At 50.9% G+C, this 22,499-nt stretch overlaps 2 protein-coding genes across 2 annotated transcripts in view; one reads left to right on the top strand and one right to left on the bottom strand.

Annotated features, from left to right (window-relative positions):
- Positions 1 to 13,438, bottom strand: part of Ark2c (arkadia C-terminal like ring finger ubiquitin ligase 2C) — a 116,252-nt gene extending 102,814 nt beyond the window's left edge. Inside the window, exon 1 of the mRNA NM_001164505.2 lies at positions 13,343 to 13,438. Coding sequence (NP_001157977.1) covers positions 13,343 to 13,403 — 61 coding nt within the window. The 5' untranslated portion in view covers positions 13,404 to 13,438. The remainder of the gene's footprint in view (positions 1 to 13,342) is intronic.
- Positions 13,439 to 13,549: 111 nt separating this feature from the next.
- On the top strand, positions 13,550 to 20,398 carry LOC108348739 (uncharacterized). Its single transcript, XM_063277671.1, has 4 exons — positions 13,550 to 13,724; positions 13,786 to 14,183; positions 18,382 to 18,592; positions 19,940 to 20,398. The coding sequence occupies exons 1-4, from the start codon at positions 13,550 to 13,552 to the stop codon at positions 19,957 to 19,959; spliced, it is 804 nt and encodes a 267-aa protein (XP_063133741.1). The 3' UTR covers positions 19,960 to 20,398.
- Positions 20,399 to 22,499: the final 2,101 nt, after the last annotated feature.

Raw genomic sequence — 22,499 nt, forward strand, 5'->3', positions numbered from 1 at the left:
TTCAATCCCCCTGGCAGCTTCTAGAGATGTCTCTCAGACATGCACGCTGCTCTCTCTCCCCCCCAGCCCGCACCCTCCCATGGCTGAGTATGCTAATCCCGTTACTGAACTCACAGTCATTGTTGCTTCTTGGGAGACCTGAAACCCTGGCATGGTTTTCATGGTCTTCTAGGACAACACCCAGCTCACGACAAGCCTGGGTTCGGAGTGGACTGTGGACGTTTGATGTCTGAGCAGCAGGCAAGACTGTTGTGTTGATGGTTTAGGATCCATGGTGAGGCCTGATGGTGCCCCCGGTCACCCCATCCTCAACCGGTCTCCTCCCCTGCTGCCCTTACCTGCAGCATGACCCCTCCCCCCACCCTGCCCCACTCAGAGCACACCCTTTAACCCTTCCCCCAGCACATCTGTCTTCATGTTAAGAAAAGACCAAGTCCACTCTTGGCCCATCCACCTATCCATTTCCCACAGAGCTCAATTGTTTTCAGGGGAGGTAAGGGACTGGGACCATGCCTGGCACAGAGAGGACATGACACAGATATCTGCTGCTGTTCTTGTGTGGGTGTCATCATTGTGTCCCCAGGACCTGACTTGGGGCCCTGGATCAAAGGCAGAGGCTCAGTGTACCTCTGCTACATGAGCCGAACAAACTCTCTCCCTTAACCTGAGCCCCCTCACAACCCTGTTGGGAGGTCACCATGATTGTTCCCATTTCAGAGATAAGAATGCTGAGGCTCGAAAGTTCTTCCTCTTACCACAGTCAAGGCAGCAGCAAGCAGCAAGCCGCAGAGTTCCACAGGGCAGATCTTAGTGAGCGGCCACGTGTAACCTCGAGGGCAGCCTGCTGGGCTCGCACCAGAGCAGACGAAATACATCCAGAGCTTACTTCATGGTGACAGGTTAGAATGAAAGCCCTATTGTCAGAGGCCAGAACCAATGGCCTGGAAGAGTTGACCACTTCGGAAACCTCGAACATCCCTTCACCCCTCACATGACTCTTTGGAGGATAGAGAAGCTCCCCACGGGGTGCTCAGGCAGGTTCAGACCAGCAGAGGGAGAGGAGAGGAAGCAGAGCCGGGGTGGACATGTCCAGGCCAGCGGAGAAGGCAGGAGACAGAAAGCGGACGACGGGATGGATGGGATGACAATGAGGCAAGAGGACCCAATACTCCAGAAAAGGAAAGGACAACTCGGACAAAAGTGACAGCCAGAGGACTCTGACATTTACCTCTTGGATTGAATCTGGGCCCATGTGGGCAGGACAGGGGCCAGAACTGGCCCGGCAGCTGCAGGATCTATATCTCCCCTCGCCCAGAGGCCTCCAGGCTTCTGAGGGTTTCAGTGGCCTCTCCCCATCCAGGACAATGGTCCACGCTGCTACCCAGACTGGCCGCTGACTTAGTTCTGGTTGTGGGGCCTGACTGCGTTCTCTATGCTTTTCAGGAGTGTCCAGAGGTATCACTGGGGAGGCTGTGACCGGAAGACACCTGTGTCTCTGCTGCCCACGCTCAAAATGGAGACTCTGAAATGCTTACAGAATTAAGGTACATGCAAGGTGCCTGACCCTGTCTCCTGTATGGCCTGACTTCCCAGGATCCCTCTGCACTCCCCATACCCTCGAGACTGTTTCTAACCTGGACAGGCAGGCAGGTGCTTGCAGAAGGGGAGGGAGCACCTGGGTAGGGTTGAGAAAATGACCGCCTCTTGCTAAACACGCAGGAGTTTGTGTACCTCTAGCTCCATATGCATCATAATTGGCTTCTACGACCTTCCTGTGCACTGGCATCAAATCAACTCTAGACCATCTTTTCCGAAGAGATTAAGGTCCTGATGGTAGGGGGCATAGATTGTGAGCCTGAGAGTAAACTCTAGGCTCTCTTTGCTATTAGTGTGTGTGTGTGTGTGTGTGTGTGTGTGTGTGTGTGTGTGTGTTTCTCTCTTCTTCTCAATCCTTACTCCGAAATACACACACTAACACCACCACCACCCGGTCCCTTTCTGAAGAACATTCAGCAGCCCTAGCCCTACCTGGGAACCAGCCCCTGGGAACTGGGGGAAATTAAGGGAGCCTTAGTTTTAAGGGGTTTAGGAAAGGTTTGCTAATAGCAACTAGTGATGGCTGTCCAACACTGTGTGTGGGGGGGGGGTTGTATTTAATACCACTATGGTATGTATTTTACTTTACCACAATAAGAAGGAAAGAGTCTTGAGGGTATCTGGTGCACCAGGAACAGCTCCAGCTGAGAGTCCCCTCAGGAGCCCTTTCTCATACCCCAACCATGAATTCATTTCCAAGCCCTGATCTCCTTCTGTCCGATTACATTCACGTTGTCTTCGAGGCTCGCCCAGGCACACCTTCGGCAAAGCCACCCTTAACTAAACAGAGTCCCAACTCTAGCCACTAGATAGCTTGGGTCTCCAGCACCGGGAAGAAGGGGGCTTGGGCCGGCCAAGCGTTCTCCACCTAGCCCTGCAGTGTTCACACTGAGGAAGGATATGAAACAGCTAGGCTGGGTATATCACAAAGTTCTAGATTCTTTGCTCAAGTCTGTGTGAAGTCAGATTCCTTGTCTAATTTATCTAAAATCACTTTTTTTTCCTATAAATTCAGAACTGGAAACGCAGTCCACCCTGCCTTAAGCCCAGGTCTTTTTCTGACCCCGGACTCAGCGTTCTGGGATCTGCCAAGCACGTATCTAGTTTCCCTGAAGTCTAGAGGCTACTTGAGGACAGATGACCACTTGTGGAGGGCTTGGGGGGAACCTTCAGGCATGGCACAGATCTGGAGGCCTGGGGCTGGCAGACGCCCTGCTGTGGAGACAGCATAACAGCAGAGCTGGCCTCGGTCACCTCTCTTGCTTCTCATCCTGCTCTTTCTCGCACCTCTCTCTGGGAAGGCACAGGGACCCTTCAGAAGAAATGCTACCCTAAGCTAGTACCCAGGTCACCCCGTCTGTCTGGCCTCACTTGTGTGACCAAGCTGAGGACCCCTCCCTCATTCCAGCTGGTCCACCTTCTCATCCACGCCATACCTTCATCCGGGCATCACCTCTTACTGCCAGTCCTCTAGGGCTTTGTGACAGGGCAACACCCTGCTCTGGTGCATCTCTCAGTTCCCCAGTGCCGGGCGACTCCCTCCTGACCTGGTTCCACTCCTCCTCTGCCCATGAGGTAAGGCTAAGGCTGTGGCTTGCTTGCTCTGTGAACACTGACGAGACCAGGACGGAAGCCCTGTCCAGTGCCTCGGTGATCGCCCTCTGCAGGAGCTGGGTAACGTTTTGGGGTGATGGGGTGACAGTAGTACAGGAAGCTCCTCCCAGCTCTCTGTTCTTTCTGTGGAACGTGATCTTCGGCTCTGGTCAGCAGACCAAGGCCTCAGAGGTAAAGAGGTAGGTAGTGGGGAAGCCTGTGGTCTTTCACTCCAGGGAATAAACCCTGCCAAGCAGGCTGAGGTTTGGTGGAAGAGCCTCTTTGGCTGAGGAAAGACAGCCAGGAGCAGGAATGGTCGCATTAATCCATCAGTTCCCACAGAACGGAAGTTGTTGCTCTGAGATGGGGTTGGGCCAGAAAGGCAGCAGCAACCCAGAGAGAGCCCTGAGTTCTCAGGATGGGGGCAAAAGGGATTCGGGCAGCTGAGGAGAAAAGCTGGAGCGACTGAAGCTGTCTGGAGAGACAGGGAGCAAGGCACCTCACCCCTTCCAGCCCCCCACATTGGAGGGAGGGGGAAGCAGCAGCTTTTGGGTGTTGGGGGGCGGGGGACTTCTTCCATCCTTGAGACAGGTGCTAGCTGAATCCTGCTCCCTCCAGGCTGAGGCTCCTGGCTCTGCACCTCCATCTCTGATACTTGTTCTCCGGGGTTGGGGAGGCCAGCCCTAAGAGCTAAGAAACACCTTGGCATTGACGTGCCCAAGCCACCATGCGGGTGACGTCACCGTCCCTTTTTTGGATGAAGGGTCTACCCAGCCTGAGGCAGCATACTTCATTCCAGTTTCAAGGAAAGTTGCCTCTGCCCCCCCCTCCCCGCACTGTTCCTTCCCAGCCCTCGGCACTATGTAACCTGCCAACAGAAGGGCACTCGCCCACCATGCACCAAGGCACACGTGGCTGCCTCCCGGAGAAAAGGCAAAACGGGGCAGAGGAAGTGCAAGTTCACACCAAGAGGAAATCATGATTTTTTTTTTAGAGCAGGAAGGGGTAATTAGGCCGATTATCTCCTTGGCAGACAGGAAGTGATGTCGGAGAGCCCTCAGCTTTGGCCAGCCTCACAGGGTGGTTAGCAAGAGAGCGGGATGGGAGCCAGGACTATTTCCACCGAGTTCCGCAAGGGCCCTTATTACTACTCTTGCCTTTGGCTGGCTTCTCTGCTTGCTTTGTGAGCATTATTACTTCGTGTGACAAGCTCCAGAAAGCACCAACTACAGGCTCACCAGCTGATGGACTCGGTACCAGAACCGACGGCGAGCCAGGCACACGTGCTCATGGCCAGGGCAGATGTTCCCGACAGAAGGACCAGACCCTGCGCTGCTGAGATGATCGAGATGATCGTCTCAACTGCATTGCTGCTCTATCCCCTCGCCTGGACCCTCACTGAGCCTGTCGGTGAAAAGGCCTGGTAGAGGGCAGGAACCATCATAATAACCCTCAGCAGTGGGGGGAAAGGCCAACACAGGGAGGCCTGCATCCCATGACACGCATAGTGAATCACATACCACCAGGAATGTGGCCACGCGGCCACTGAAGGCTAGGCCTATGAGAACGGCACAGCCAATCGTGAAGCTGCTCATGCTGAAATTGGGGGGGGGGGACTAGAGGGGGGGGGTTGTAGCTCGGTGGTGGAGCACGTGCCTAGCACGCCTGTGGCCCTGATTCCACCTCCAGTGTAAAGCGGAACTGTTCACAGGCCAACTCTACGCACAAGCACAGACCGAATGCAAATGCAGAAATGCGGGAGGCTTTCCACGCATGCGCCCAGCAGATCACGCCAGGGCGAGTGGCCTGGGTGGACTCTCTAGACTTTCCGAATTAGGGTCCCATCGTCTCTGTGATGTAACGCTCGTCAACGATGAAGTCACCAAGGTGATCTAAGAATCACCACAACAGGGACTCACAGCGGGAGCGGCACCGCCTCTCCAAAGGGGCAGCTACTCTATCTGCAGAAGTCAGGGCACCTCCCGGACGCCTGGCAGCTTCCTCGTAGTTAGCATCTTGAGGTGAAGAACTTGCCATCCCTGCTGGAGACCCCGTTGGTCCTCCATTCTAACCTCTAGTCCTTCAGCCATTCCAGCCCTGCACTTCAAAGTTCCCTTGTGGGGATGCAGGCTCAGTGCTGAGAACATAACCCCCTCATGGCTTGACAGCCTGTGTGGACACGGAACCTGACTTTCTGAGTTGTTCCCACCAGATACAAACACCAAGCGAAATGGCTTTCCTGTGCTTAGCTTGCTGTCCCGGGGTTTCCTAACAGTCTGCAAACTACAGAAGACGCAGGGAACCAAGACTGGGTGACCAGTCAGCGTGAGTCAGCAGCCACTTGGAGTAACGGGGAGACAATAGCAAAGGCTTTTGCCACTTTGAACCTCAGTTTCCTTCCAGGTCCTCAATTGTGGGCCCTATAGGCTATGGTTACACTTGAAGGAAATGACTTGGTAATGGGCTGACCCTGAGGTCACTCCTCCCTAGTCTCCACCTGCTCTTGCTCTCGTCACACCCATGGGCTGTTGAGCTCCAACTGTGCACCCAAGATTGGTTCTCTCTAGTTTCTTCTTCCCCATGGGTACAGATGACATATTCTCTCTCTCTCTCTCTCTCTCTCTCTCTCTCTCTCTCTCTCTCTCTCTCTCTTTGTGTGTGTGTGTGTGTGTGTGTCTGTCTTTGTCTCTCTCTGTCTCTGTCTGTCTCTCTCTCTGTCTCTCTGTCTCTGTCTCTCTCTCTTTCTCTCTTTCTCTCCCTCTCTCTCTCTCTCTCTCTCTCTCTCTCTCTCTCTCTCGTGTGTGTGTGTGTGTGTGTGTGTGTGTGTGTGTGTGTGTGTGTGTGTACAAACCCAGCTAGGACCTTGGCATTCAAATGCCCCTGAGTCTCTTTTCTTGAAAGTTGAAATTCAATAAAACATCACACTGTGACATTAGGGCACAATGGTACAGCTGCCAGAGGGGCTGAAGTTTTGAGGCAGGCAGCTCCCAGGGAAAGCCTAGCAGCTGAAGATACAAGGGAACAACCCAGTAGGGGATCCCAGACATGGAGAGCTTCACAACCCTAAAACAATTAGTACTTTTGGTATCCTACTCGACTCGAAGTACAGAAAAGTCATACAGGTCCCGACTCTAGACATCAGTCCCCTTCTCTCTGCCAAGTCCCATGTTTATCCACGTACTGGGTTCATAGCTCACCAGAGCTGTCTGTCCCCTTGTCTCTGTCCTTGTGATCTTACACTGTCCAAGGTGCACCAAAGACCTTCTGTCTCCCAGTCCTCCACATGGACTTGATCCTTGGTCATTCTTCCTTCATGGCAAGGCCCGTGATGTAGGCCTGTATCTCACCCCTTAGACCAGGAATCTGGCCCCAGCAGATCGTGCTACCTCTGCTTAATGGAAAACCAGAGGCCAAAGAAGAAAGTCCATAGGCCTCAGAAAGTGGCCTCAAAATCCCATCCAGATGTGTCTACACATTCTATAGACCTTGTGCTACGTGGCCCTGGAGTTATGATATAAGGAGACTTATTCAAACACAGGACCATGACCCTACGGCTGCCCCTGAGCTGCAGAAAGCAACCATTCCACCAGGTCTCCCCACCACCATCCATGTGCACACACCACATGCATGGCCTGTCCCCCGCCCTACCCATGTACATGCCACCTCAGAGGCACACACGGCAAAGCTCCACAGTATCACCATCTCTGACCTCATGCGATCTTGACCCTTGGGACAATAAATACTTACAGTAGTGAATGGCAAGCAGCCGCAGGCTTTATACCCTGTCCTTGACACTGTCTTGTGCCAGGTGTCCTTGTCTAGTCTAAGCACATCCTACGAGGTAGGCTTTATGATGGCCGCTATCTAGCTGATGCTCAGAATGGTACCTATAGTCCCTTCCAGGTCAAGACAGCCAGGGCTCAAGTCCTAGGCCACTCCAAATGAGATCACTCTGCTGCCCACTCAGGCCCTCTGCTCAGGGGTCTCAGGTAGCCTCTGGTTGGCTGAGCATTGCTCGCTGAGTCTCAGCCTTAGGAGAGCTCCCTTCCCCACCCCCTTAGCCCAGTGTTTGGTCCAAGCAGGTATTTAATAAATATGCATTAACCAAAATGAATGAGCACGTTATCAAATGGAGGGATGAAGGGTTGAAACACGAAGAGCGGGCATTGCAAGTCGTTCATCAATTACGCCAACCCTGAGCTTGCCAAGGAAAAGCTCTCTGTGCCTAAACCATCCCACAGACAGACACTCCTTTGCTTCCATGTGTTAAGCCAGGGATTTTTTTTTAAAGCTATTTACACGCATAGAGAAACTAAGGTGGGAGTGTCCTGTGTATCAGGGCTGCAGCGGTCCAGCAGGATTGAGAGACCCACAGTCACGGGTCAGAATCATGAGCCAATTGTCCTCTGGCCAGCTCTGGGACAACTCCACCTAACACCTGGTATAGGCCAAAGCTGTGGCTTGCCCCTTCCTAGGAAGCCATCAGGTCTCCAAGGAGAAACTTCAGGGTGCTTATTGACAGAGAGAAAAGACAAGGGAAAGAGTGGGCAGAAGGTGTGACAGCCCCAAGAGAGACAGCAGTCTGCATGGCCTTTCCCCCTCATCTTGATTGCATTTGCTGTTTGGTGGGAGATTTCTACTAAAGAAAACTGATTGATCAAGAGGGGCTTATGTGCTGCTGGATGTCCGGAAGGGAAAGCCAGAAAACAACAGACACCCTCCATCCCAAGAGACCTTAGGGTGCCGGATCCTGGAGTCCAAATTTCCTACGGCCGCTGAAAGGATAAAGAACAGTGTGCAGTGTCTTTATAGTTGTGGGATCATAAAGTTGGCGGGGGAACTCTCCTGAGCGTGTTCTGATAACCTGTGTTGTAGAGAGCCTCAATACATACACAGCAGACTCAATACGCTGCCAGGGCATGGTGCCATTAAGTCAACTGCTTTCGTTCCAGTACAACTACTGGATTATTGAAGAACTACCCTTGAAATGTACCGTTAAGAGAATTCTGAAACGCTGGACGTTAAGTTAGAGGAAGAGAATAAAGCCTTAGAGCTGGTTAATATTTATCTTTGGGGGGGAAATGAGAGTTGTCACCCAGTTTGTCTTGATTAGGTTAGATGAAAGGGCTATTTTGCTTTAGCAGACTTAGGTCTCAAACAAACCGAAAAAGAGAACAAATGAAAGAAAACCCAAGAAACCTTCGAGGGCCTGGCTTCATAGGCCTGCGTATCTCCTTTTTGCACACATCATAGCACAAGCCTCCGCCAGGAACATCCGTGTGTGTCCATGTGTCACTGTAAATCAGTTCAGCTTTTCCACCCTGGCTGGGGAGAGAAGAACAAAGGGCTGGAGCAGAGAGGGCAGCCCTCTGGGGTTGGGGGTGTCTCATGAGGCCACAAGGATAGCGAAGCGGTGGTCAGGCAACAGGGAAATGACCATCCTCCCGGAGGGGACCAAGGGAGGCCCTCCCAGAAGACAGCCTAGAGGAGCCAGGACTAAGCACATCCGCCAAGAGAAACAGCATCAAATGATGACCCCTTGAAGGAACCATGAATTTCTTTAATCAACTGATTTCCTCTGGTGTCTAAAACGCCTCATTTAACAAGGCTTGTTCTGGGCTGAAATTGAATGGATGTAATTGACAAATGCTTGAATTTGGGTTCCACTGGGGGTGGGAGGGGAGGAGATAACTTCTCTGTTGGCTTTTCCAGAGCAATTACAGGAAGGGGGGCAAGGGTGGTGGTGGTAGATACTTGGGAGAGTTCTTGCAATTTGGACGGAGGTCCTGACTTCCCTCCTGACCTCCCCACCCCCACCCCAGCAAGCACACACACTGAGACAATGGCCAGATCTGGTTTGCCCTCTCCCCAGAGAGGGCCTAGGGCCACAGATGAAGCAGCTGTGAAGCAAGCAGGCTGTAATCGGCTTTAACTGGCTCACAGCCCACAGAAAGTACAGGCTCTTACCCCTACCGTCCCAGGTGGGGCTGCTGCCAGCTCTGGGATGGGGAGGGGTCTCAGGGTCTTCTGTCCCAAGCCATCTTCCTCACCCAGGCTCTAAATGGCAAATTTACATTTCGGTTCTCAAGAATCTCAGTCTACACATAGCAAAAGGTTGCTTTAGCACTTTGGATCACGGCTTCGGCTACATGCCACGTGTCACCCTCCCCCCACCCCCCCCCCCGGGATGATTTATAAGGACAGTAAATCAATGAGACAGTGAACGAAAAGTTAAAACACAACTCAAAATGGTCTTTTCGGGTGAGTGATGCTACAAGATTGCTAGTTAAGAACAGTATCCCTTCTCTCAACCTAGGTGTGATTTTTTTTTCCTTCCCAGTGCCTCATACCTTGGACGCTACATGGAAAGTGGAGGGGACTGAGTACACAGGTGGCCAAAGATCTAGGATCTCTGTACCTCGTTGGGCGGTTGGGTGAGACAGGACAACTGGCCTTCCCCATGACCCCAGGCTTCTATTGTTATATGGACTACATGAGATTAGAGTCACCTTATCAATACCACAAAAAAGGGAAAGAAGAGGAAGGGAGGGGGAGAGGGAAGGCAAAGAAAAGGCATTCACTCGACTCTTACAATGGGAGGTGGGGGTGGTGGTTGGGCGAGGTTTGAGGACAGAAAAGCAAGGAGGCTCTAAACAGCGGGATACAACAATAAATGGGGAAACAGCAAGAGAAAAAGCACACTAGGTTAATATAGGAAAACTAGTTCTTTATTGAGATCGTATATTAGTATTAGTGGATTCTGTGTGTAACAATGTCATCATGCACACGATACAAAAAAAGGGAGAGAAAAAAAATAAAGGAAAGAAAAGGCTGGGCCCACCATGCTTCGGGAGGGGAACGGAACAAAAGCAGGAGTACAATGAGCGGATGGCCCGGGTTACACGACCACAGTGCGGTTCAGCAGGGCAACATCTCTAACCGAGGGCTGTACATTGTCCACTGGGGGGTGTAAAAAAAGACAGATCATGCTTCAGTTTAGTACAAGAAAAGGTGAGAAGATACACAACCAAAAGGGTATTCGATACATAAAAATTACCCACAAAATAAGAACAGGAAGTAATTCAGCACAGCAGAACACGCTACCCCTGTTTAATGGAAAACCATTTTGCTGAGGTTTTATTTTACTTTGTTTTGTTTTTCTTTCTTTTTTTTTTCTTTTTCTCTTCTCAGATTGCCAAACGGCCTTCTGAGGCAGCTTCTTGGGACTATTTTGGAAGGGCCCTCAAAGCAGGCGCCTTATTCTTTCTCGTGATCGCTGCTGTTTTGTTTCAGTGTTCGAGCAGGTCTGGCTGGCCAGGCAGCAGAAGGGAGCCCCGAGGGCCAGGGCAGATGTCCAAAGATGCTCTTAACGTTGTACAATTAAACAATTAGGACCTATGGCCACATCGGCTCCCCTTAAGACAGGGACCTCGGTGCACCAATTTTTTTTTTTCAAAAGCCGAAATAGCAGCAACTGTTGTCATTTCATTGTGGATTTTCTTTTTAATATGTATTTAATAAATTTTGCCTCCAACTAAATGGTAAGCCTGGGTGCTGCTGGGAGGGCAGCTGATGGTTACCCAGACAAGTGGGGAAATGGGCTGCTCCAGCCTCCAAGCCAAGGCAAAAGGAATCCACTTAACAGGGATTTACAGTGCAATGTACTCAGCTAAACAAGATGAAGATACAAAAATGGTTATTTCTCTGTATCTATTCTGAAATGGCCTACATCCTACACTAGTACAATGGAAACTAAAAGAACAGGCTTAAAGCTAGCGGACTATATAATAGTTTTACAAGAAAATTGTGGTTTAGGACCTTTCGGTTAAGCATTAGTATCCTCTATCAGAAGGTCATGAGTTTCTTAGCACATGGTTTCTTGAGCCCATCTCACCCCTCAGACCCTAAAAATTCCTGTGGGCGTGTTTACTGTGGAAGTTTGCCTTTGCAATTTTGCCAGGCAGAATTGGTTTTGGTTTTGGTTTTGGTTTTTTTTTTTTTTTTTGGTTCTTTTTTTTTTTTTTTTTTTTTGTATTTTTGTTGGTGGAGGGGAGGTTTAATAAAAATAAAATTTAAAGGCAGCTGAACAATTTGAATTTCAAAACATGGAACCAGCATGCTGCAATGGTATTTAGGGATCGGTGGTATTAATGAGAATGAGAATGATTTAATCAGGATAATTATACTTTCAGGCTCAACATCCTTCTTAATCATTTTTGAATTTCTGCCTAGTGTAATGTTCCACACCCGTTTTAAGAGGAAATGCCAAGTAATAAGAAGTAATTGTGTCCTGGGGAGGGGACGGCATTTCTCGATCTGGTTTGACCTCCCCTCTTGCCCACCCCCAAGCTGGCCTGAGATAGGGGATACTGCCGCTTAAATAGCAATGCTTTCCTCGGATGGAGACAGGAAATGGTTAAGAGGGTGTCACAATACAGCTAAATGCGAGGCAGAAGGGTCACAGCGCACACAGCAGCGAGTTGACCATTCACTGAGCTACACGATGAAGAAAAAAAAAAGATTTGATAAATGCAGAATGTCATCACTCTGTCATCACACAAAAAAAACTGCAGTTCAAACAGACCTAAAGGGCCAACCTTGCCTTTAGGGTTCTGGGGAGAGGCGCGGGGTTGGGGACAGTTTGGCTGAAGGGGGAGGGCTGGGCTTTCCTGGCCTGGTGCAGTCTGGCCCCTGGGGCTCACTAAAGCTCTGGCCCTGAGACCCCACCCCCGCTGGACTCGGAGGACCAGCCGGGTTGGCCCAAGGGAAGACATCATTCTCGTAAGGGCCCGGGGGAGGGCTGGGGGCGCAGGGGGGGAGTGAATGGGGGATGGGGGTTAGCCATAGCCAGTAGGAATTTAAGCAGCCGTGGAGTGGGAGAGAAGAAACATTTCCAAGAGAAATGTGAGTCCAGAGGCAGAATACAAAAAGAAAAAAAATGAATTGAAATGTATCTCAGATTTGCTTTGGGAAGTGGGAATTTCTGATTAAAAGAAAATGGAAGAAATGTGGGGGGCGGTGGGGGAAGGGGGAACCAAGCTATTGTTGCAGGGGAATGTAAGGAAAAGGGGTGTGGGGTAGGGGGACCGTGCAAACACACCCCATCTACCACAGTTAAAAACAAAGACAGAGCCAGCCTGCTGCTTGGTCAACCCTTGCCCCAGGCAAAGGCCTGGCGTAGGGGCAGCTTCCCACCTCGTTCTCACGCACAGCTCAACACCCAAGGAACAGACAACCCGCTCCGGACCGGCCCAGGGGTTCAAGGCAGCGCACGTCTGATTTCCGAAGCGCGTAAGCAGGCGCGCACACACGTACACACACACACACACACACACACACACACACACACACACGCACGCACGCACGCACGCACACATGCACACATGCACACGCACACACACGCGTTTTGAACCTATAAATGCAACTGTCATACAAAGACAGTTGCGGAAAGGAAGGTGTGCAGGGCCACAGAATATGGGCAATAAAACAAAAGGATTAAAGGAGAGAAAAGGAAGACACAAGAAGGTGCAAGTGCCCATAGAAGGAAAGGGGTTGAAGCTTGGGATGGGGCTGATATCAGATCCCAGCTCACTGGCTATTCGCCTTAAGGCCCCGAAAATGAAAAAAATACAAAACAGAACAAAACACAATCTGCCTTTAAAAAAAGAAAAAAAAGGCAAATCACAGAAAATCAAACCTCTCTCTCTCTCTCTCTCTCTCTCTCTCTCTCTCTCTCTCTCTCACACACACACACACACACACACACACACCACAGTATGCATCTCTTCCCTTCTTTCGGTCACACGGGGCTAGGTCGGGGAAGGGGCTGTAATTTGGAGGAACCACGTCCGCCGCAAATAATAATAATGATAATAATAATAATAATAATAATAATAATAATGGGGCTGGGGAGGAAGGGACCCAAATTCACCAAACCCTAACTTCACTACAAAAGCTCCCGCAAGGGTGCCACCCCACACTCGGGGGTCTCCCCGAAAGGGGTGGGGAGCAGCACCACTCGCCTCGCCCCGCGGCTGTGCCTGCGCCCCCGCCCGCCCGCCGCGCCCGCCCTCGCCCCCGCCCCCGCCCCCGCCCGGTGCCTGCGGCGATCCGCGCTCGGAAAGAAGCAGACCCCGAAAGGAAAAAGCGATACCTCTGTTTCGCACAGAGCCAAACACTGGAAGCACGAGATAGCCGACGTGGACCAGGACCATCCTGGCTCCTCGCGCAGCGGTGGCGGCTGCGCGCGGGCCCTTTGTGGCGCGGCTCCGGGGCGCGGGCGGTGGGGCTGCGGGAGCCGCCGGGGCGGGAGGCGGAGCGCGGGGCGCGGGCGGCGGGGCGGCGGCTGGCGGGGAGACAGATGGCCCATGGAAAGGCTCCCTTCCCGGCCCCTCTCGACATTCAAAGGCGCTGGGGCCGCAGCTGCCGCCACACAAAGGCGCGCGCAGCCAATGGGAGCGGAGCGCAGCGCGGCGCGGCCTCGCCGGAACCGCGGGGGACAGCGGGGACCGCGGGCGCGCGGGGCGGGGGAGGAGGTGACGGCTGGAGGAGCGGGCGGCCAATCGCGGGGCCCGCTGCGGTGCGGGGGGGTGTGAGGGGGGACGCGGGGCGCGTGGAACCTGGCGCGGTCCTCCGGCCGCAGCGCGCAGCGCCTTGCACACACACGCGGGCGGCGTGCACACGGAGCGTGCACACCACGGGAGACGTGCTCCCGGACATGTGGAGGCGCGTTCGCCAGCGCAGACGGGCAGCGAGTGCACACGACCCAAAGGTCCCTGGGCACCGCACACAGGTCACTCGGGGACGTGCGCACACAGGCTGGCGCACGTGCGAGCCTGACTGCAGGCGCAAGTGAAACTGGAAAGCCAGCAAGCAGCCGCAAGCAGGATCCAGGCACTGCCGCACAGACTTGCACACAACCAGGAACAAATGCCTTGTTAAAGCAAGACGTTTGCCCAAAGACACACAGAAGGGGACACACAGTGCAGACGCAGGTAAGACCGCACACTCCGAGCTTTCTGCCTGACACACTGTGGTCTTATTCTTGCAGAGCACAAAGCTCCCCGAAATTTGTTTTAATTGTAAAACACACATTCCCTGAGCTGAGCACAACGTCAGTGCGGCGATGCACTATCCAAAAATCCAACTCCCCATCTCCACTGTTCACCTGCTCTGACATTGGCACGCCCAGCCATTTCACAGGCACGCCCACTTCCGCGTTCACAGGCAAATAGATGACTTGAGGGTTTTTTGCAGACTCGTAGCCACGTGGAAGCCCAGCTTCTGTGTCAGGAGTGACCCTTGGTCGGCCAACTAGATACTTAAGAGAAAGCAAGTCACCTCTGAAGCCCTGTTCTCAGAAGACAGCCAAGACTACCTTCAGGCACATTCAGCCTGCCAAATATGAAGACACTCTTAGGGGAGAAGGCTTACAGTCCATACCAAGACCAGAGATCACTTGGGCACCCACCTGCTAGCAAGACAAGTTTGTTTTCCTACACCAGGCCTCTCTTCGAGACCTAGTGACTGCTTTAATCAATTAACCTAGTATGGACAAGCTGGCAAAATCATATATTGAAAGTGGATGGAATCTAATGCCGGTGTTTCTCAACCTGTGGGTAGCAACCCATCCTACCAGGGTCACCTAAGACCATCAAGAAAACTCGTATATTCACGTTGCAATTCATACCGTGCTCTGAAGAAGCGATACCAGGGAGAGGAGCAGAAGCTAGGGGAGCAGTTAAAACGAGTCCTGGAAAATGTTCTCTGACACGTTTAGATTGGCTGGCCCCATCGAACTCAGCCTAGAGAAGCCCTACCAACAGTCCCAAGCCGGGCCCTCAGATAATTATCTCTAGCTGGCTGGCAGCTCTTTCCCATTTTCATTGTCTATCAAACATGTCATCACCAAAATGTCAAAGACTTTAGCCAACACCTAAGTACTAGAATGTCTTCCTGTCCCATTGCAGGCCTGCCAGGTATATACATTCTCAGTGTTGCCAGAATCTACAGAATGTTTACATTTGACACGAGGCCCATTTCCCTAGGCTAACTAGTCGTAACGATCATCAGAGAGGCTTCACCTAGTAACTGATGGAAACAGACGCGGAGACCCACGGTGAAACATCAGACGGAGCTAGAGGAACCTGAGGAAGAGGGTGAGGAAGGAGCCAAAGCGGTGGGCCGAAGTCATGAGGAAATCTTCTTAGCGGGTCAGGCTGAGATGAAGACCCTCAAGTTTGGATCCCTCTGGAACAGGCTGAGAAACTAGGTTTGGCACAGGGGGTGAGGCTCAGAAGTCACGTCAAAGAAAGAAAAAAACAGGGTGCTAAGGAGGTAGCCTGCAGGCATTCCGATGAGGACACCACAGAAACTCCATGTTCTCAGGCTGAGGTCTAGACGATAGGAATAGGTGGGGCTGGGCTGCTGGGCTTCCCATGCAGTCACGGAGCAGAGCCCAGATGCCACTGAGGTTCAAGCTGAATGAAAGCGTTCAGTTCCAGTCGAGCCCCGGGGTCTACAGTGCCCTTCCCCAGTGCTGCAGGTAATGATCCTAGCACCCGGCTGCCCAGCTGAAAGGCTGAAGGTCTTCAGTTCCCCAGCAGGGAAGTGGGGTAAGACAGTGAAATCCAGAGAAAGTGATTCGGGCAGGAATGCTGTGAGAGAATTTCCCCAAGGATAGCACTCACTTCAGAGAGAAGCAATGAACTGGTCAAATAAAGGGAAGGAGCCAGGCAGAAATCTGACCTTCCCTATCCAAACTGCACTGCGTTGGGATACGTGTTTAATGGGATGTTTCTCTTTAGAGAAAGCTTGGGTAAGCAGTGAAGAAGCAATACAGTGAGACTGTGAGGCACATGACATCATACTTCTAGGCACTTAGCTCCAATAACTGCCACTTTCAGCTAGAGGAGACGGGACATGACATGTCGCCCGTGTAGCTGGGAACATGCCACCACCTCGGTCTTTCCAATAAGTGGCATCTGAACCTAATCAAAACTCCTAAGGAATATTCCTTAATAAGAAAGGGAAATGGTGTGAAAATACTCTGGGGGAGCAATCAACTCCCCTCCATTGCCCAAACAGGAGCAATGGAGGAGGAGCCTGCAGAGGCTTAGGTACAAGTCATCCAAGTGATGTGTGTCTAGGTGTCTTAGTTAGGGTTTTACTGCTGTGAAGAGACACCATGACCAGGGCAAGTCTTATAAAGGCCAAGATTAAATCAGGGCTGGCTTACAGGATCAGAGGTTCAGTCCAGTATCATCAAGGCAGGAACATGGCAGCATCCAGGCAGGCATGGTGCAGGAGGAGCTGAGAGTTCTACATCTTCATCTGAAGGCTGCTAGCAGAATACTGGCTCCTAGGCATCTAGGAGGAGGGTTTTAAAGCCCACACCCACAGTGACACACCCACTCCAACAGGGCCACACCCACTCCAACAGGGCCACACCCACTCCAACAGGGCCACACCTCCCAACAGTGCCACTCCCTGGGCTGAGCACATACAAACCATCACACTCAGTTTTTGTGAAATGTAATTTGAACAGCAAACAGGGGTAAGGCAATTTGGGAAAGGTGATCGCTGGTCTTTCCGATACTAAGCATTGATTTGTTTTAGGCGAGAGAGTAAATTGTGACAGCGTCCACACAAACAACCTTGCCCTTTCTGGGTGTGAAATGAAACTCTCTAGGGCAATGGTTCTCACCCTTCCCAATGCTGTGACCTTTTAACACAGTTCCTCACGTTGTAGTGACCCCGCGACCATAAAATTATTTTCATTGCTACCTCACAACTGGAATTTTGGTACCGTTATGAATCAGAATGTAAACATTTTCAGAGATAAAGATTTGTCAAAGGGATCTCGACCCACAGGTTAAGGGCCGCTAATCTGAATGGTTCTTACCGCTCTACAGAAGGAGGATACATAAATAGAAATAAAACGGTACCCTTGCAGGTAGGCTTTGAGTTAGTAATGGAAAAGCACGTGAGGGTCTATTATATTGTTTTCTACATTTGTCTTTGAAATTTCTTCAAAAGTAAAAGAAAACAAAACAAAAGAGCTAGTCCTTGTGGCTCTTGCCTCCGATGGCATTAAGTCTACCCACTGCTGTGGTGGCTCTGCTCCTTTAGCTGCTCAGAACATGTCCTCCAGTGGTGGCAAGGGAACATACGCATGCCAGTGGTAATAGCTAATACAGAGGACCAACAAAAGTATGATGTGCTGTGTGTGCGTGCGTGCGTGCGCTCGTGCGCACGTGCGCGCGTGGGCGGGCACACACAAGTGGGTTCATGCACCTACTGAGGTACTCAAGGGTTTATTTAGAAGGCAGTGAGGAGCACCAACACTGTAAGCTAGCGTAGGGTTAGGAAGTAACCTATCTATGCACAATGTAAGCAAGACGGTGGATCAACTGCAAGGCCTGGACATCAGTTAGGTGGGTTTGGAAACCAGTTCCTAGAACAGTATGTTGAGTCTGAGCAGGAGTGTACGGAAGGAACAGAGGACACACCGAACATTCCTAACCAGGGAAAAGAATGTTCTGCGGGCAGCTTTCCTTATGACACAGTGCCAAACCCATCTGTTCCCAAACCCAGAGCGGCACCATTCAAAGGACTCAGACTCCGCTCTGAGAGGCAGGGTTTCCACTTATTAGCCGCGTAACGGTTTGACTCTCATCATGTTCTGATCTGTTCTGATGGAACATGAAGAAGACCAAGGCGGTGCCGAGGGACAGCCAGAGGCCCCTGTACCTGCTGTGCTCTTCTTTATATCGAGACAACCTCTCGCGCTTACCTGAGTACAAAGACTACATTTCCCAGACTCCTCTGCAATCAAGTATGGCTCTTGACTCACTTCTGGCCAATGAGATGCAAGCCGAACTTCACGTGTAATCATTTCTTTTAAGAAATGTCCTTCGAGGCAAGGAGTTATACCTTTCCTCTTTCCCTTACTGTTTGTACTAACCAAACCCAGGCGGTGGTAAAGGCTGAGCCTGGAGAGGCAGCCATACACAATATAGTGGAAGGGAAAAGCTGGAGGCGCAGGTCTGAAATATCTTGGGTAATGAATGATTTCACACCAACCGCAGGCCAGCACTCCTACTGTTTCTTAAATACAGGAAAGAATGAAACTTCCACCTCATTTAAGCGTCATATAGCTGTTTACAACTTTCTCTCATTGTCTCCCACCAGCAGGTGTCACTTCATTCCAAAACTGGCTCCGCCCCACGTGTACACTGGACAGAAGCGACCTGTCTTGACTGTGACACAAGACCAACTTCGAACTTGTCGAAATGGGTAAACTACAAATTCACAGGCTTTAAAATGCACGAAAAGAGGTTACCGGGAAACAGAAAGCAGAGGATCGCTAAGGGTGTGGAGAATGAGCGAGGTGTGAGAGGCGGTAAGGACGATTTAAAATTTCCTGCAGCTCACGGAGACGTTATGACTCCGCTTGCTTCTGTATTCCTGAAGCGCCTCTTATCTTGACCCGCAGGTGGTTGAGGGGTGGGAACACGCGAGACAGACGGCACAGGGTGATTGATGCACAGATGTGCCATTCTCAGAAGTGCTTCTCACACTACAGTGTACATGAGAAGCAGGTAGAGGGGCTGGGAGATGGCTCTATTGGTAAAGTGCTTGCTTTGCAAGCATAGGGCTCTCGGTTCGGATTTCCAGTTCCGTGGAAGTTTTGCGCCGTGTCCTAAGCTTGTAATCCCAGCCCTGAGCAGGCAAAAGCAGGTGGGCCCCTGGAGCTCACTGGTCATCCAGAGTGTCTAAGTAGTGAGTTCTGGGTTTAGGGAGATACCCTCTCTCAAAAACTAAGGTACAGCACAATTGAGCCCCAAATCTTCTGGTACCCATATGTTGTACATTTAAGCCCATCTATTTGTATACATGCACACAAACATACACATGCAATCATATCTCTCTCTTTTACGTGCGCGCACACACACACACACACACACACACACGCATCAAATGGGGACCCTATTTAAAAGAAGCACCCCCAGTCCCTGCCTCCCACATCTGTAGCAGATGTGCAGCTTGGCCTTTATGCAGGTCCCCCAACAACTGGAAAGAGGGCTGTCCCTGAATCTGTTGCCTGCCTGTGGATTGTGGATCCTGTTCCCCTAACTAGGCCACGTTGTCTGGTCTCAGTGGGAAGGTTATGCCTAGTCCTGCAGTGACTTGAGGTATGGGGGTGGAGAGGTGGAGTGAGGGGTGGAGGTGGGGCTCCTCTGCCTCCGAGAAGGAGAGGGAGGATGGGGACAGACTCTGTGTGAGGAGGGACTGGAAGGAAGGGGAGGTGCTCATATTGGGATGTAAAGTGGATAAATAATTTAAAAAAAAAAAGAGAGAGGCATCCCCAGGTCTTGGTCCCTGAGAGTCAGGACATCCATGGTTGGCCCTAGAACCTGCATGTCTTAACAAGTACCACCTCCATCACGCAGATGATTGGGGTCCCCTCTTAGAAAAGCATAGGTCTGAGTTCTAAGCTTCAGCTCAAATGGGGCTGCCTTGCTTTACGCTGCACCAAATGCCCAGAACCCTAGCACTCACGCACACCAGGGTGCTCAGCGCTGGTCTACGGCAACGAGGATCTCTGTGTAGCCTTGAACAGCGTGGCCTGGAGAGCACCCCCACCTCACATGGCTCCGATACACAGAAGTCTGTGAAAAAAAAAAAACAAACCAAAAGACATTCTAATGCGACAGAAAATAAGGATTCTCTTCTTTTTAAACATCAGAATCTCGGCCCAGCGTTTGATCCTGTGGTGGCTCATCCTGCTCTCTGTGCTCACACAGCTGTCTGCGTGACCCTCGGTAAACTATGTGTTTCTGAGTCATCTCTTTGGAGACAAGGCCTGAGGTATTGAAAGCCCTCATTAGAGAGGCTTCTTTTCCCCTCCCAGTGGATGACAGCTAATACAGAGACACAAATGGTCAAAATCTGAGAGAATACGAGTCTGCAGGGTGCTCAACCATAAGTAAGACATCTATGTCACACCCCTTCCCCTGAGGCTTGAGGAACATTTTGGAAGAGGCTGAAAGATTGGGAAAGCCAGATTACAGAGAGAGCTGTCATAAAACAGTGGCCTCTGGGTATCACAAGGGTATGGCACTCGTGAACACAGCAGCTGTAGCTGCCACATACTACCAAACTACATAATACCAGGTCAGTCCACATTTCAGCATGGATGGGAAACTCTCACAGCCCCCACACCTAGGTGAAGGCTATTGAGGTGAAGGCTGCTGGGAGGGGAGAGTCCAGTTGCAAAAGACCTTTGCAAGGTGACAAAGGGCTGGCACCCTACTTCCTGAGACTGCCTTTCTGGGTCCACCTATCAATCCAGGGGCTCATTTAGTGTGCACCAGAGCCTCTGCCTGTGCCAGCTCTCAGATTTAATCAAGCCTGTGCCTCATGCAGGCCAGATTACATATCCTGTCACTAAGTCATATCATTTTATTGTATGTGTATGAAGAGTCTAAGAGTTTTCTTCAAAGCTTGGCTTATGAGAGGCACTCTCAGCTTTTATTGCTTTCTCTGGCAGGGAGGGCCCTAGTGAATCTGGTCAGTTTCAGGGACTTCCTGATGCTATTTTTGAGATGTTTACCTTGTTTCTTTGAAGGGTGGAATGTTTGCTGTTAGGTCGCTTCCCAAGCCAGGAATCAGATGATTAGGAGACACCTGAAGATTCCCTGAGCACAGACTACAAGTCATCTTGTGGCAAGTCCACTCCAGCAGGGATGAAGTGGCCATCGAAGGGACCTGGAGTGAATCCTGTTGTGTCACCACTGTTTCTCATTTGTGCTTGAAGGGAAGTGCAACATGTTCTCACCTCACCTATTTGGTTTGTGTGTTTGTACTGAAAAGGGTAGAACACAGATAGTGTGATGTCTCTGGGAATTTGCCTATTTGGGGTTCTGTCATGTAAGTAGTCCTAAAACATGCATCCTTTTATGCCTGGCTTACTAAGGTGATGTCTTCACAGCTCATCCATGTTGAAGCACGTTCAGAGTTTCACACACACCCCTTTAGGCTGAATATCATTCCTTTGCACACATAGATGATATTTTGTTTATCTACTCATCTGCTTGCGAGACCTGGGTTGTTCCTCCCTCTCAGCCATTGTCAACAGTGCACAAGCGTGAAAGCTTGACATCAATCTCCCAGCCAAGGTATCTTCAATGTATATTTAAGAGAAGTGTTTCTGGGTCATATGGTAATTTTGTGTTTAACTTTTCAAAGGAACCTTCAAACTGGATTTTTTTCTGAGTCTTGCTTTTAAATGCTGGGGAAACATCAACTCCACTGTGAGGCCTCTCCTCTGTGCTCTGGGACCTCCTAGGCATCTAAAGCCCATCACATCAGACTCTAACAGGATACATTCTGGTATCTAGCTAGAAGTACCTTACAGGCAGGGAAAAAGCACCTACTCCACCCTCGTGTTCCTCAGCACCTCCCATTGCTGAGCTTGCCCATGGTAAATCCTATAAATGATTAAGTAAACCCCCTTTGCTAATCGACTAGGCAGTCAGTTACCCCCTTAGACTGCCCAACTAACTACCCAACTGGCACACTGACTGAACTAACATGGCACCTCTCCCTGTTCTTTCTGCTGAATCATGCTCTTCTCCTCCTGGTTGGAAAAGGGATACTTCCCACAACCTGTCTACCATGAAGGATTTAAGTGTGTGGGCCAGAGATCCAACCTGCACTGTCAAGTAAGTCGCCATGGAAAAGCCTCTTGGAGCCTCAGTGTCCCGGTAGAAGCTGGAGATGAGATTGAAAACACACTGCTTGGATACCCAGGTTATACACACACACACACACACACACACACACACACACACACACACACACACAGGCTCAATGCACTGGGAGAAAACCTGCATTGTCTCTTTCCAGTCTCTGACTCCCACAGCTCGTTTGGTTTGGAGCTTCCAACCCAGTCCCTAAATAAGGGTCACGCACTCAATAAACACTGCATGAGCCAACTGCTGGTTTGTCCTCCAAAGAGTCATGGCTTTCATTCCAGGCACCAGAAGACTCTGAGACCAGAAACACGGTCTGAGGGTGCTATTAGTCAGGCTACTACCTGTTTATAAAGCTACAGGTTGCTCTACACAGCCCGGTGATAAGGCCCCATTACTGAAGAGAACACATGTATGTCATCAAACATGAAAAGCTGAGCTGGTGCCTCACCGGAAGTCTCACTCTACTAACATGTGTGGTGCTGGAAGATATCTTCATGAGGAAAAGGGTGGTTAGCAATAACGCCTCGCTACAAACCCTGAAGCCTGCAA

The sequence above is a fragment of the Rattus norvegicus genome, chromosome 18, assembly GCF_036323735.1.
Source record: "Rattus norvegicus strain BN/NHsdMcwi chromosome 18, GRCr8, whole genome shotgun sequence".
In the NCBI taxonomy this organism is placed as follows: Eukaryota; Metazoa; Chordata; class Mammalia; order Rodentia; family Muridae; genus Rattus; species Rattus norvegicus.

Bases quoted from the DNA above. Each gene is read 5' to 3' on its own strand.
- LOC108348739 (XM_063277671.1), top strand. From the start codon at position 13,550: ATGGCCCATGGAAAGGCTCCCTTCCCGGCCCCTCTCGACATTCAAAGG. The intron at 14,184-18,381 runs GTAAGACCGCAC...GTCTCCCACCAG, and splicing joins GACACACAGTGCAGACGCAG to CAGGTGTCACTTCATTCCAA. The intron at 18,593-19,939 runs GTAAGGACGATT...TTTAAACATCAG, and splicing joins TGAGCGAGGTGTGAGAGGCG to AATCTCGGCCCAGCGTTTGA.